This window comes from Dermacentor variabilis, unplaced genomic scaffold, assembly GCF_050947875.1.
Source record: "Dermacentor variabilis isolate Ectoservices unplaced genomic scaffold, ASM5094787v1 scaffold_18, whole genome shotgun sequence".
Lineage (NCBI taxonomy): Eukaryota > Metazoa > Arthropoda > Arachnida > Ixodida > Ixodidae > Dermacentor > Dermacentor variabilis.
This window is the reverse complement of record NW_027460346.1, coordinates 7,840,018-7,854,695: the sequence shown is the minus strand read 5'-3', so window position 1 is coordinate 7,854,695 and position 14,678 is coordinate 7,840,018. Positions and strand designations below refer to the sequence as shown.

The following is a 14,678-nucleotide window of genomic DNA, read 5'->3' as shown; positions in this document are numbered from 1 at the left end:
CGCTAAACGCTAAAGAACTTGAAAATTTGCCGTCAACATCCCCACCAATTATCATCAATCAACGCAAACAGTTCAAAAAGTTGCGCTTACGTCAATTCCCGCAGCGCGTGAGATCGTCATGATTTTTTTAGAGCTGTGGTTAGTCAGATCTATCTTCGAGATCGGCCCACAAAAGCAGTTGGACAAAGTAAATCACGGTTAGTTCCGAAATAATGCTGAATGCATTTAAATAATGTTTGGGCGCCAGGTCCTGTAAGACACCACTATGTCGTCGTTGTTGTTTAGGAGAAAATAGAAGCGAGCCATGGCAGCCGCACCGGATATGGCATGTCGGGCGATATTTGTCCCTGTACCCTCGCAGCTGCTATGATATCACTTCTTTTATGCTCTGAAGCACAGGGTTCTTACGCTTTATAACATAATTGAGGATGTCAGTATTGATGGTGCGATTCATCTAGTATCTTAATTTTCGTTTATAGCACGAAGGGACACAGATGAAGACTAGAAGCAGACAGGACAAGCGCTAACTCTCAACTAAATCTTTATTGAAACATTCAACATATGTAAGTGACTGCCAAACTAGTCGAAATTAGCGAGACTCGACGTTGACTGTAAGGGCAAGTCTTTATCGCAATAAAAAAAAAAAGACTGCAAAAACCGTAGCAATGAAACATCACATGGTCTAAATATCAAATATCCAAAGAATGTAAAAATGCGTTACCATACCAACGGGCCCAACTTTCCGTCCTTTTGCGATTAGAGGTTCTGTCTAACTTCCTGTTCGTGCGTGTCGGTTTTCGTTTTTATGATTTGTATGCCGTTCCATTGTCGGGGCCCTAAAGTGCGCAAATACGGAAAGCAGGGCCACCACTGTAACAACCTCCCCCACTTCATGCGGCAATTTTTGTCACGACAAGACAACGCTTAGACAACGCTATATTTAGCATAAACCCTGAGAAACAGGAATTAGTCCTCGGCAGCTGCTTGATGATGTGGCGTGGCATGGACTCTGTAGATTCCCACGCTCATCTCGCAGCCACGGGTCGTTTCCTTGACCCGCGGCCGAAGGCGCTTGATGTAGGCCGCCTTGAGGGCATTCTTGTCACTCGACGTCATGTCAGCGCCGATCAAGAAGCAGTCCGAGTATACTTCTGCAACAATGAAGGCCACAAAATGTAGTTAAATGGGTTGTTTTCGTCGATAATTGGCCGGAAACGGCGAAAATTTCGAATATCGATGACAAAATTAAGGGATGTATGCTGCCGTGGCGTTTGATGTAGGCTACACCAATAGGCTTGTATGCAGAACAGAAAACGTCCCGATATTTTAAGCCTATGTAGCCCACTGTTATTCTTGAGTATCAACAAAACGAAAAGGCGCATCAAGTGCAAGTTGCAGAGAATTTAGCACCCTATGTGGGGCAAATGCGAAATCTGCTGTATTTACAGCGCCTCGGTTTGCAAGCATGACACCAGAGCTTCTCGGGTTTACTAATGCGAAAGCATCACATGGCGCATTGAGAGAAAAAGCTGGCGTCTGTAGCAACGAAACGGCGCCTATATTTCCACTGGCTGCGACGCCACGTCACGAGCGCGCCTCGACGAAGCAGAGTGGGCGAAACGGTGTCGGGTGAGGGGAGAGGGCATCGCCGCGACGCCACGTCACCAGTGCGTCTCCACGGATCAGATACGGCGACGCGACGCCGCGGGGCAAGACGGGTTGTTGTCCGCAAGGCAATCGCGTGACGCGCTCGTGCGGGTGCTGTCGTCTCGCTCTCGGAAGCCGGTGAGCGGTCCGCATCTCTCTCTTAGGGCCGATTTGCGCTTGAGCCGCCCATCGCCGCAAGCCGCACCGCACGCGTGCAGTCGCGCGAAATATTGCACGTCTCAAACAATTGGGCACAAATTTCGGTTTACAATGTGTGAGGTATACACTGTGCACACAGTGTAAATGGTAATTTGTGCACAAGTGCTGGATACGTGCAATCTTTCGCGCGACCGCACGCATGCGGTGCGGCTTGCGGCGATGGGCGGCTCGAGCGTAAATCGACCCTTACCCCCACTGGGCTTAGTTGCTGCGCGCGCCTGCCGGCCTAGGCGGCCGCTGCTGCTCCCTCGGCCTCTCGTCGCACAGGACGTCGGTGGCATGCGGCGTTGGCACCGTAGGCTGCTGCTGCTTGCTGGCTCGGGCAACACGTACCGCTATGGTACATTACTCGCAGCGCAATACTCGAAGGACCGTTCAGCGGAGTTCGGTTGGACACTAATACTTTCGCATGCACAACACATGAGAAGTGCTTAGGTGTCCTCCGATTTTTGTCTGTGTATAAATTAAAATAAGAAATTATACCAGTATCGCAATTTCCCGAGGCTAGAATACAGTGCAGTACATTCTGTAGCTTATTTCTGCAAGTTAGAAAGTAAATAGTGTTCTTGCGATCACTCAAAGCAATAGATTCAATATATCATATTTGCGTTGTTATTGACTCGACGTATTAGTTTACAGTTCTTATCTACCGCTCTTTAAATACCTTCAATTTCAGCACCGAGAATATGGGGTGGCATAGTAGTGCATCGAGTCATCGTGTTGATTTTTTTTCGCTCTGTCACTGTACATCTAATGCCTGTTAGGCTCATGGTTGATGTTCGGATGTTCGCATATTTGAACTTTGTCGTTCGGTTTTTATATCACACAGCAAAAATTTCTTAAAGGAATGTGCATAACTGATGCTACATACTGTATGTCTGGAAAGCAAGGTTACTTGGGAAGACAAATGTGTCTTTGCGTAATACTGCTGCGTGTTCTTGTTTTGCTGGAAAACAAACGTTTCAAGAACAAACAAAAAACGGCAACCTTTTTGGGTGACCAATCAAGCGAAAAACTCGAACGTTGTCAAAATAAGTGGTATAGGTGGCCGAAGGATGGTGAATGGCAAAGCCACGTAATGACGTCGACGGTAGGGTGTGGCGATGACGACGCGACGACTGCACGACGGTTCACAGCTAGGTGGCGCACCCAGTATCGCATCCTGGGTAAGAACTCTTCCTGTGCCAACAGAACAGGGAGATGACTCCAGCGACATACACCACAAAAGTCATCAGCTAAAGCAAAAAGTGCAGGTTAACACACGTTTGAAAACACGAAATTATGTCTGCAGCTACTGGTTTTCGGGCAGGGTGATTTAGTAGCGCTGGACACGATTATCGGCTTTACCGGCTCGCATTATTATACTGCGGTATTAACAGTTGATAAGATAGAGTCAAAGTAAGTTTCGAAAATAGCAACACAAAGAGGTACGTGTATGTTATACGTGTGATACCCATGTTTCACAGTCATGGGTAATGTTAAGTCGAGACGAAAAGAACGCGAAGCCGATGCCGATGCGTTCATCCAGGCGCATCAATTTTTTATGATAGTCTTGCTGCTGTTTCCGAGGTTAACGCAATTGTTCTTTTTACTAAAGGCTGGCGCAAAAGAAAACCTCTTACCAAAAATGTGCCAAATGTCTCGCATCAACCACGTGCACTCTATGACTTCGCACGCAATGCACTCGAGTCCCGCGTCACCGACGCACTTGCGCGTCTCTTCCTCCATTTGCGCCACGGAGCCACCATAGTTGAAATAGACGGACGATGGCAACACCAGTCTCGGGTCCTGCACGCGCACAGTGGAAAGCGCGAGCATGAACAGATCTCACAATTCTTATTAGCAACACGCCTTGCATACTTGCGGTGCCCCCCCCCCTTTCTGTGGCGCGCGGTCACTCTTTCCTACGAAGCCCGTCACCGCAGCGCTAGCATGTATACCCTCGCCATAGTCGAGGCAGATATCGTTCCATTATAACCAAAATTTTAGAAGGCGCTAGTCACGTGAAGTGCGATGGCATCCGAGATAACGCCCGCACAATATCTGATCTTGGATTCAATATGCACTCTTACGGTTCTGGTTTTCAAACATGACATTACGTATACTTCATGAGGTTGAAGCTATTCTGCCCATTTAATTTTTCTTCTTTCTATATGAATGAAAATGTAGGTGCTGACGCCCGTTTTTATGCGTGTTTTCGTCCTTTTAATGCTAAGATATCGAAATATCGTATTCAAAATTCCGTAACATCATTTATACGCTCTAGTATTACGCCGGCCTCACCAACCGAATGCCGTTGAGCGGTGAATGTTTGATGGCCTGCTCACATGTATAGTTCATACGTGTCATACAACACAAAGGGCTCAGAGGAGGATGGAGACGCGATCAACGGGGGCCGGACAAGCTTCGGATCGACGACCCGAATTTCGACCAGGGGAATTGTATTCGTCGCAGTCTAAAAAAGTTATCTTTATGAACGTGTTGGCTAAGTGGCGTCTTACAAGGAAGGCCCGCGCCGTACGATCTTGGACGACAATAGCGAGGAAACGGACAACTCAAGCATGGAAGCCGACTAAGCCGAGGATTCGCCCGACAACGATGCTAAAAATGAATATTTGAAAGTGCCATTATGACTACTGAACTCAATCAAGGAGCAAGGGAATGATTGACGTGAAGTCCGAGATTGTGGAAAGGACATATATTTTGATTAGTCATTCTTATACAAACTATGAATTCATCGATGCACACATTTTAAGTGAGCGTGTTTCGCTCTGGTTGAGAGCGTGGCAAGCCTCGAGTGTGCTGAAAGGTTGGCGGGCGAATCATGGCGTGTATAGCTTGTTATGGATGAACCTGACAGCCTTCTTTTGGGCGTCTTCCAGTTAATACGTGTTAGGTAGTACATGCGGAAACCAAGCGATATTAGCGTACTCTAAAATTGGTTTCACAAAGGCTGTGTAAGCTAGTAGTTAAGCTTGTGCTGTGGCTAGCCGTAAGCACTTTTTTAAGAAAAAAATTTTATGCAATGCTTTTCCAGTGATGTTGGGAATGTGTAAATCCCTGTTCAGCTTGGTCGTTAGGGTTATACCGAGGTAATTCTGCTGGTCAACTTTAACAAACTGTCACGCCAATAGCGAGTAGTAGTAGTTGTAGCAGCAGCAGCAGCAGCAGCAGCAGTAGCAGCAGCAGCAGCAGCAGCAGTAGTAGTAGTAGTAGTAGTAGTAGTAGTAGTAGTAGTAGTAGTAGTAGTAGTAGTAGTAGTAGTAGTAGTAATAGTAGTAATAGTAGTAGTAGTAGTAGTAGTAGTTGTTGTTGTTGTTGTTGTTGTCGTCGTCGTCGTTGTTGTTGTAGCAGTTAAGCTGTCATTGAACGACGAGTAGAGAAAGAGAATGCAAACTTCCACCGATAGATTGGTCTCCTCCACCAGCTCTACATCTGCCACTGTAATCCTGACCAGACTTGCCTAAATCAAATTCAGAGAGAGAGAGAAATTTATTTACAGAAAGGCAGAGAGGTCGGCCTGAGCTATAACTTGCTCTGGCCTGCTACTCTACTCTGGGGAAAAGGGACGGGGAGGGAAAGGGCTGATGAATGATGATGGTATAAGGAAGAGATGCGTATATACAAATTCACAGAGTTGTGGTATCTCTAAAGGCGTGCGTCCAGCCCAGTGGCTTGGAGAAAAGCTACAGCGGCTCTTGTGACCAGGGCTGCGCTGGTTGCATTAGGCCAAGGACCTAAAAGAAACTCGTCCGATAGCGGTCTCTCATGGATGTTTGCTATGGAAGAGACAAGTTGCTGTCGTTCTTGCGCGTACGCGGGACACACGCAAAATATATGTTCAAGTGTTTCTGGCACCTCACAGCATTCACAGTTTGGGCTAGTATCACTGGCACCTATCATATTTCTATAACGGTTGGTGAATGCGACACCAAGGCGAATCCGGTGCACCATGCTCGTGTGGTTTCTATTGAACTTTTGAGGCATACGAAATCGCATTTCTTGGTCCCATTTGTGTAATCGCTTGTGTCGTCGATCAGGTTGGGCCCAGTGTTCCAACGTAGAGTTGTGGTTTACGCGACGAAGTAGGGCGTTTGTGTCTGTTCGTGAGAACGGAATGCGTACTTCACAAGCATTATCTAAAGCAGTTTTTGCTTCAGCGTCTGCCTGTTCGTTCCCTATCACGCCACAGTGTGACGGTATCCACTGAAAGGTGACATTGTGGCCATTTCTAGTTGCGTGGTCGAGACACTCTGTAATTTCTATAGCCATAGAATAATACGGGCCCCGTCTGAGGACACAGTCAATCGTTTGCAGAGCTGGCTTGCAATCGCAGAATATCGTCCATGCGTGAGGACGCTCCTCGGAGAGAAATCGAAGTGCTTCCCGGATAGCAACAAGTTCTGCGGCAGTTGATGTTGAGCTATGGTCTAGTTTAAACCGGCGAGCGATGATCATATGTGGAATGACGAAGGCTGCAGTGGAGGCATATGGTGTGACAGAGCCATCGGTATACACATGTACAGAATCTCCGTACTCTGTAGAAATGTGCAACAGGGTGAGTTGCCTGAGGCCAATAGATGCAACGAAAGACTTTTTAGTAATTCCAGGGATCTGCAATGTAACGACAGGTTTAGGCAGAACCCACGGGGGTGTTCTCGGAATACAGGCGGGAGAGAATCTCGACGGCAAAACACTCTGATGCCGCGATATAGTCATTGAAAAGCTGGAACCTGGGTGTGTGGTAGGGAGCGATGACAGAGGATGGTGCCTGTGTCGGGTCAACACGCGGAGGTACATTCGAAGAGGTTCGCAGAGCAAGTACACCCGAATAGGACAAGCACGAGCTTCCGCTATTGTTCCATTGGTTGACGTGCATCGTGGGAGGCCCAAACATGTGCGCAATGCCTGAGCTTGAATGCTCTCCAGCGCGCGCACACAACTAAGTCCCATGCTTGAGAGCGCCGGCATGCTGTACCGTATATACCCTACGAATAGTGCTCGGTACAATTGGAGTAATGACGACTCCGAGGGGCCCCATCTTGTTGCTGCCACGACGCGAAGGACGTGAACAAAAGTCTTCAGCTTTGACTTCAGTGCGGCGACGTGTCTTGACCAAGATGATCCCCGGTCTATGACTAAGCCAAGGAATCTGTGGTGTGTAACCGTAGGTATCGCTACGCCGTCAACAATGATCGGATACCTGGTCATTCGTTTTCGCGTGAACGTAATCACAGAACATTTTTCAGTTGAGAGTCGGAGGCCTTGACGCCGAAGATACTTAGCTGTGATTGTCACTGCACGTTGAAGCCTAGCACGCATTTGGGGACGGGTGGCTCCAGATGCCCATATGCATATGTCGTCGGCATATGTGCTAATCTTTACCGTGCTAGGAAGTTCGGATGCAAGGCCAATCAATGCAACATTGAAAAGAGTTGGACTGAGAACTCCCCCTTGTGGAACACCTCGATGTATATGGTACTGTCCGGTGTCGCCATCACTTGTCGACATATACACCGTGCGGCCACTGAGGTAGCTAACAATCCATGTATATAGTCGGCCACCGATGTCTAAATCTTCCAGTGCATCAAGGATTGCATAATGGAGTACATTGTCGTATGCACCCTTAATATCCAGAAAGACAGCTCCAACTAACCGACGTCGACTTCTTTCCTGTTCAACAGTGGAGACCAAGTCGATAACTCCGTCAATCGAAGAACGGCCTCTTCTAAATCCATGCATAAAATCAGGAAAGCAATTATTTCTCTCTAGAAACCATTCCAGTCTTGACAAAACCATTCTTTCCATTACTTTGCCGACGCAACTGGCTAAGGCGATCGGTCTGTAGGAGGAAAGCTCGTTGGGGCACTTTCCCGGTTTAAGCAGCGCTACAACGCGACTGCATTTCCAACCATCTGGAACATTTCCTTTCTCCCACGTCGTATTATAAAAAGATAGGAGAAGACGTCGTGATTCGGTGCCAAGATGGCAGAGTGCAGCGTACGTGATTCCGTCTGGTCCTGGTGCCGAGGAGCGTCGAGAAACTGAAAGCGCAGCGTCAAGCTCTTGCATCGTAAACGGTACTTCGAGCCGCTCATCAGGTGACGGGGGTGCGATGGTGACAAGGGATGAAGTCACTGCATTAGATGCGTCCACAATCAGTTTACAGTAGTCCTCTGCTACCTCCAATTCGGTCCGGCGTTGATGTAGAGCCACCGCATGGAATGGGTGTCTTTGTTGTGGAGTTGCCTGGAGACTTCGTATGACCCGCCATATCTTAGATAGAGGCTGTCTTGGATCTAGGGATCCACAGAAAGCCCTCCAACGCTGTCTGTCAAGCTTCTCCAGATGTCGAAGAACATGTCGTTGAGCTCGGCGACTGCTCGAAAGATCGAACGGTGACTTTGTTCTTCTGTATCGCCGTTCTGCGCGGCGACGGATCGCACGAAGGGCCTCATATTGTATGTCGACCGATGACCTGCGCCTCGGTATGCTGACTTCTCTAGTTTTGTCCCGCAGGGTAGAGGCAATGATGTCCTCTATTTCGGATGGAGATGTCATACTCTGACAGGCGGTGTCGACAGAGGTCTTAAATGCAATCCAGTCTGTTTGACGAATGCAACGTGAGGCTGAACGGCGAAACCAGCTAAAGTGAACGTAAGTGGGGAGGTGGTCGCTACCATGAGTCTCTAGATCCGTCGACCAGGATGCTGAAGACAGAAGGCTCCTTGATACAAACGTTAGGTCAAGACAACTGCTGTAGGACGTGCCACGAATAAATGTAGGAGACCCGTCATTGAGCACATTTAGTCCCCGACTGCACATAAAGTCAGCCAAATATTTGCCACGAGAATTCATCGAAGTGCTACCCCACAGGGGATGGTGCGCGTTAAAGTCACCAATCACAATATGAGGGCCTTGCGATGCTTGCAGCAGAGACATCAGTTGCGAGCAATCGATCCTCGCTCTTGGGTGGATATATCCTCCAATCACTGTAACCGTGCGACATCTGTATTTTATGGTGAGGCATACGTAATCATTAGTAGTATGCGTTGGGACGTCATGTCTGAAATACACCAGGTCGTGACGTATACAAACTAATACTTTGCTCGAGGTTTGGTCGTTACGAGACCACATCTGGACATAACCAGAAATACGGAAAGAAGAATCCATATTAGGTTCACAGATAACAATAACTGGAAATTGGTATTTAAATACATGACCACGCCTACGGCAAAAGAAATTGCCGCTGTACGCATTTCTCTCAGTTTTATCTCCGTAACCACAACCTCGAAAGTAGGTCTTGTTCTGTGACTCTGAGGCAGCCCGCCAGAGTTGCCCTTCAGCCTTACAATGCATGACTCATAAGCATCTGAAATAAGTTCTCCATTAAGCCCGCTGTAATGAGCACATCATTTCCCAGTTGCTGCCGGGTCACTTTGGCATAGTAAGTAAGGCACTTGCTAATGCTGCTGCCCGATGAGGCCATAAGGGGTCTCTAAGAGTTTCAATACCCCTGACGAACGCTGCAGGCGAGGCGTCTTCATCTGCCTGCTCACACCAAAAGGCAAGCTTCCTGGAACACTCCGAATGTCTCAAACTGCCGTCTCCACAAATTGAACCCTACAATTAAGTACAAATGCCATCGCACATTTCCCGGTGAGATGCAAATTTATTGTGCTGCCTCTGGCTATATTGGAGTTGCCTTTTACGGAAGCTTACTCACTCCTCGTTGGATTGGGAAACACACCCATGTGCGCCGCGCGCAGCTGTCAAGAGACAATCGAACACATGTTGTGTTTTTGTCGTCTTTATGATGTCGAGCGCGGTCCTCTTCGGACTGCGCTAAACCAGATGTAGTCTAGTCCATTTTCGAGACGAAATTTCTGGGCCAGGTTTTCATGCGTCACAAGCTCACAAAGCAACGCGGGTATTGCTATGATTTCTAAAATCAGCTGGCAACAGTGCTCGTTTGCAGGCGTGTTCAGCAGTTTCACGCGTGCGCACTGCTAATCGTTCGACCTCTCTCTCTCTCTCTTCTTCATTTATTAACCCCTTTCCCCGATGTATACGGTAGAAAACCGGACGCGGCGCTGGGTGACTTACCTTTCTTCCTCCCTTTGCGCTGCTCTTTCAGGATGACACTTTTTCTTCTCTAAGTCCTACATATTCTTGAAGTCCTTTCTTTCGAAGAAAGTTTTATGTTATTAAGTTGATTTGCAATCAAATTACGAGAACAAGTCCCTCTTGTCGAAACGTTTACTATATGGTGAGCTTTATTTTAAGCTCCATTGCGCGATAAGAATGTTTTTCGAATTCGCCGTGTCTTACCTACAAGGGTGAACATTTCGTGTATATTGTGAACCCAAAATCGAGCCGTACTCGTAGTTCGCTACGCAACATAACTAGGGTCGTCCATATGAAATTATCCATTTTTCTTCCCCATCGGCGATTCAGTTATACGCAGTGTGAAACGGCGAAAGTACGGCCGTCAGGAGAGGAATTCTGCGGTCGCAAGGCACGTTCTTGGTAGAGGCTTTGCGCATCTTGAATATTGCCAACATAGTTCGCACCGTATTATCACATCGAGGAATCAATAAACTGGTATATTAATTCAATTCCTCATTCGTTAACTGATTAGAATACAAAGTATGCTTAACTGACTGAAAGCCAGGGTTAACGGATGAATGGAATGGTAATCAAAGACAAAAAGAGTCGCAGTTCCGCCCAAAATGCGGAGCATCGATTGCGATAGCAACGATAGCAAATCATTAGATAGCTATAGGCAGTAATGATAGTAGTTTTATCGGCAGTATAAGCTTGTGAGCATTCGCTTACTAACTAAATTAACGAGCATGATGTCATGCGCGCACAGGCGAACATATGACCATATCTCACTCGACGACCGCGGATACTCGCTGCGAAAACGCCAGCGTGAGGAAGAGCGACAACAGGAGGGAGCGAATTGACCTTCGTGCTGCATATCGCTTCAACGCAAACTAAGCACTGAGAACACAGCCAACACGAAGCTATCAGACCTCGGCGCGTCCCAGCCTATGTAGCCATCATAGTTCACATTCAATATAAGACCCGAGCGCCCGCGCTCAGCCGCGCCATACGCAGGTGCCGCCGGAGTAGAACGCCCGCCCCCTCCCTCTGCTGCCTTGCGCGCAATGGCAGACGGCGTGCTTCCTCCCCGCCTTCCTCCCTTGCGCGCGCTAGGTCTAGCCACCATACTCGGCGCACCCTTGCAAGCTTTCACTCGCACCCACAGCATACGGCGTGCGGCCACGATGTCATCGCAATGGCAGCGCGACTGGGTTGCGCTGCCAGTATCTGCCTTCTGCTGTTATTTTTTTTTCAGTTTATGCTGTCCGTAACTGTACTTCCCATAATTCCCATGCTGGCTGAACCGCCCCGACTGCTGCTGCCGTGAAACCCCTCAATATGTAAAAGTAGCGCCATCCTTCGAACTTTTCCGCCGCCACGCGGGCTCTCCGCCTTTCTCCCTTGGCCGCACCCTCCGCCGCTCGTCTCCCTTTTCCGATTGGACTACCCCCGTCACGTGACAGCTGGCGCTTTTCCATTTTGTTGTTTTTTCATCCCAGCAGAAATAGCGCGCTTACAGAAGTCTCCCTGGCGCCATTTCCGATGCAATAAATGAATATGCGCCGTAGTGTACGTAGTGTGACGGTAGCTTTCGTCGCGAGCGCGTCATTAAGAACAGCGCACTGTCTTCGCGCTGTTTGAACCGTTCATCATGAGCTGCTGCGACTACGGTTTCGCAATCGCTTCAGTGGAGGAAAAAGGCTTTTTACGCTGCCTTCCGGCAAGCATGATGTGGAGCGAAGATATGGATGCACCGCATCGGTCGCGCAAACTTCAACGGGCCGCTGTGCGCGCGCTCTAGTGAGGTAAATGGGATGTTTCTAAATAGCACAGTGTATCAGGGGTATTTACTCCCGAGCTTTCACACCGCACGATGTCCCCGCGGATGTCGTGCGCCCCTTCGCTGTGCACCATGTCGACAGCGTTTTTCGTCCTTGAGCAGTAGTGCGCACTTTTCTTAATGCGTAAGCATTCTTTGGTGAATACCACAGAAAATGCCTTGTATCTGCACAAAGATGCACAATTTTCGATGACATACAATCGTTATAATAGTGTAAATCTAGTTTACTGGTTGCTTTATAAGCGATAAGTAACAATGGAAGCAAAATACTGAAAATAATCACAGAGAATACCCACAGGATACGTAGATCTCCATAGAAAATGCATGGGGAGGCAAGAGTACGGGTAGGCCAACTTGAAGATAGGGCGGTGGGGCAACTTAAATTTAGGAGTGGACCGACTTAAATTTTGGGTTGGGGCAACATGAAGCTGGGAGGTGGGCCAACTTAAATTTGGGGGTGGCCCAACTTGAAATACGAGGGCGGTCCAACTTGAATGTGGGTGTGGGCCAATTGAACTTAGGGGTTAGGCCAACTGAAATGGCGGGGGGGGGGGGGGGTATGCTTATGCATACTTAGATAACTCCAGTGGAGTTTCTGCATGCTTTTTTATATAAGAAAAATGGAGTGATACTCAAGACTATAGTATGCGTTTTTGGAGCATGTGTATGTAGCCACGGCAAAAATATAGCGGTAATTAAACTGTTAGAATACTCAAGAAACTCAGACTTGCACGCGTTAATACTTTAGCAGAAAAAATGGTGTTTCAGCTTCAAAAATTGTGTAGAAAACGCTGCTCATTCGACCAAGATTTACGATATCCTTACTGAGTTTTTTCATTAATTTTTGTCCGCGACGAATCCTTTTCATGGCATGTGATGTTTAATTCGCGTAGGACGTTTTTTGTCATTTATTTTATATTTAGGATCATTTTTCTTATGAACAATTTGAGCATTTGATTATGCGCGATTTCGGCAAAAAGAAGCTGGAGCCGGATGATGTACCCAGCATGCTCTGTGGTATCAGCTAGAGCGCATAGTCAACGTACTAAATTTTAATGTTTATTGTAAGGCTGTAGGCGAAGCCATCATGCCCGAATGGCTGATGTGGCTTCAGTCACAGCTTCCGTTTGCCTTAACGGCGTGGCCGTATAACTGAGCAGTTAGAGTTGGTCGTACTCAACACAGATTTGTAGCCTCTATTTTTGACGAACACTTTGAAGCAGCCATGCCTCACAGCTACTACCCACGGTTCACAAAGCGTACTCAGCGCAAAATCGTACAGAGACGCGAACGTCTCTGTACCCGCGCTACCCCTCTCGTGAATCCAGAGCGTGCATTTTTTTTTTTACATGTTTTCCCCTAAAATTTCGTTCGTACCGCTTTTTCTTCTTCCCAGGTTTAAATAAGGCTTTCGGGTGTAATTTCAGTGCGTCAGGAAATAAACAGGAGTAAAAAAAACAAAAGCGCCAAACTAAAACGTTGTCATCTCGCTATAGTATCAACGCGTGGCGTCATCTGCTACGCTGCATCGAGGGGCGAGAGCGCGAGGAGAAAGGAGTGCTAAGCGGGGGAGGGCGGCGGAGATGGCGCTACCTTTAATTATTTAGGGGTTTTAAGCTCCCGTATACAATAGCGCCAGAGTTTCCTCTAGTAATTATTGTATGAAACTGTGCATTGGGTGGTTTCTTAGCTTTCCTCTTGCTACGGAAAGCACATGCCTTACTGGTTTGCTTTGCCTCTTCATAGAGGGCACGGGAAGTTTGAGGCACGGACATTGAAAAATGTATGGGAGGGTAGACATATACGCAGCTCCGCTGTAATAAAAAAACAAATGACGAGAACAGAATAGGTGATTAAGCAGCGACGAAGGGTCATGCGATCATTGAGTGGCGCCCTCTCGCGTGTGACGTCAGAGGGGGGAGTCCGATGCCACGCCGCGCGCACGTACGGTGCGTGAAGGCAGCTTCGCGCTGTCGGCCAACCTGCTGTGCTCGAGTTTTTGGAACGCTAGTCTGCAGGCTTGTAGAACAGTATATACGGAACGTTCCAGGACACTAATTCCTGCGAAATCGAGCGTAGTCGCCATCGTCACCGCGCTTAGCGTCTATTGCTCCTGGCGTCGTCTGCTATAGGCATCAGTGTGTACACATGCGTGTACGTCGTTGGTTTCCCGTCATTGCTGTTCCGCTGTCGCGGCGCACTCATAATGGTTTCTAGGCCCATTTGCGACGATGAACTGCAGCATTTGGCGTTTCGTTACTGCGTCTGCGCTGTAATACTATGTCTATCCAGCACATGCTTGCGTGTTCGGTCGCCCGCTCTGTTGGACAAAGCCATTCCAATTTTGTTCCTGCCCAACGTGTTAAGCATATCACGAAAGACGTTTGATGCCATTCTCAGGAAACGAGGTGGTCGCTGCGATACGTTAATGCGTGCACTGCTTTAGCAGCATTGATCCAAATTCTGTCTGGAACGTCTGATAGCAGGGCGGACAAAATTTCTGGGCAAAACAAAGTGACGCATTCTTGGGCTGCTGTGCTGACCTTCGAAAAATAATTTTAATTAAGCTTGATTACCTCCAACAGCTCGTCCCTGCAAGTTAGTCAGCTCAGCGTAACCCTTTCTTTCTTTGCTCCAGCCATGTATAGCGAGCACATTTTCCGGGCGAGGTTCGTCAAGCGATGATAATTAGCCCTATGAAAACAGGTGACAACCTTTGCTTAGATCACCGATTTCAATATACTTTATTCGGTAAGCGAGTCATACGCATGTAAAACTAAAGTAAGAAAGATCAGAAGTTCAGGCTGGCTGGTACTTGACCGAATAAGCAATTGGAGCCTAAACACACTAGGGGAAAGATAAG

At 47.8% G+C, this 14,678-nt stretch overlaps 1 protein-coding gene across 1 annotated transcript in view; it reads right to left on the bottom strand.

Moving 5' to 3' along the window:
• Window positions 1-524: 524 nt before the first annotated feature.
• Window positions 525-14,678, bottom strand: part of LOC142568391 (uncharacterized) — a 92,319-nt gene continuing 78,165 nt past the window's right edge. Inside the window, exons 3-4 of the mRNA XM_075678388.1 lie at window positions 3,489-3,654; window positions 525-1,151 (exon numbers count right to left, since the gene is read on the bottom strand). Coding sequence (XP_075534503.1) covers window positions 967-1,151; window positions 3,489-3,654 — 351 coding nt within the window. The 3' untranslated portion in view covers window positions 525-966. The remainder of the gene's footprint in view (window positions 1,152-3,488; window positions 3,655-14,678) is intronic.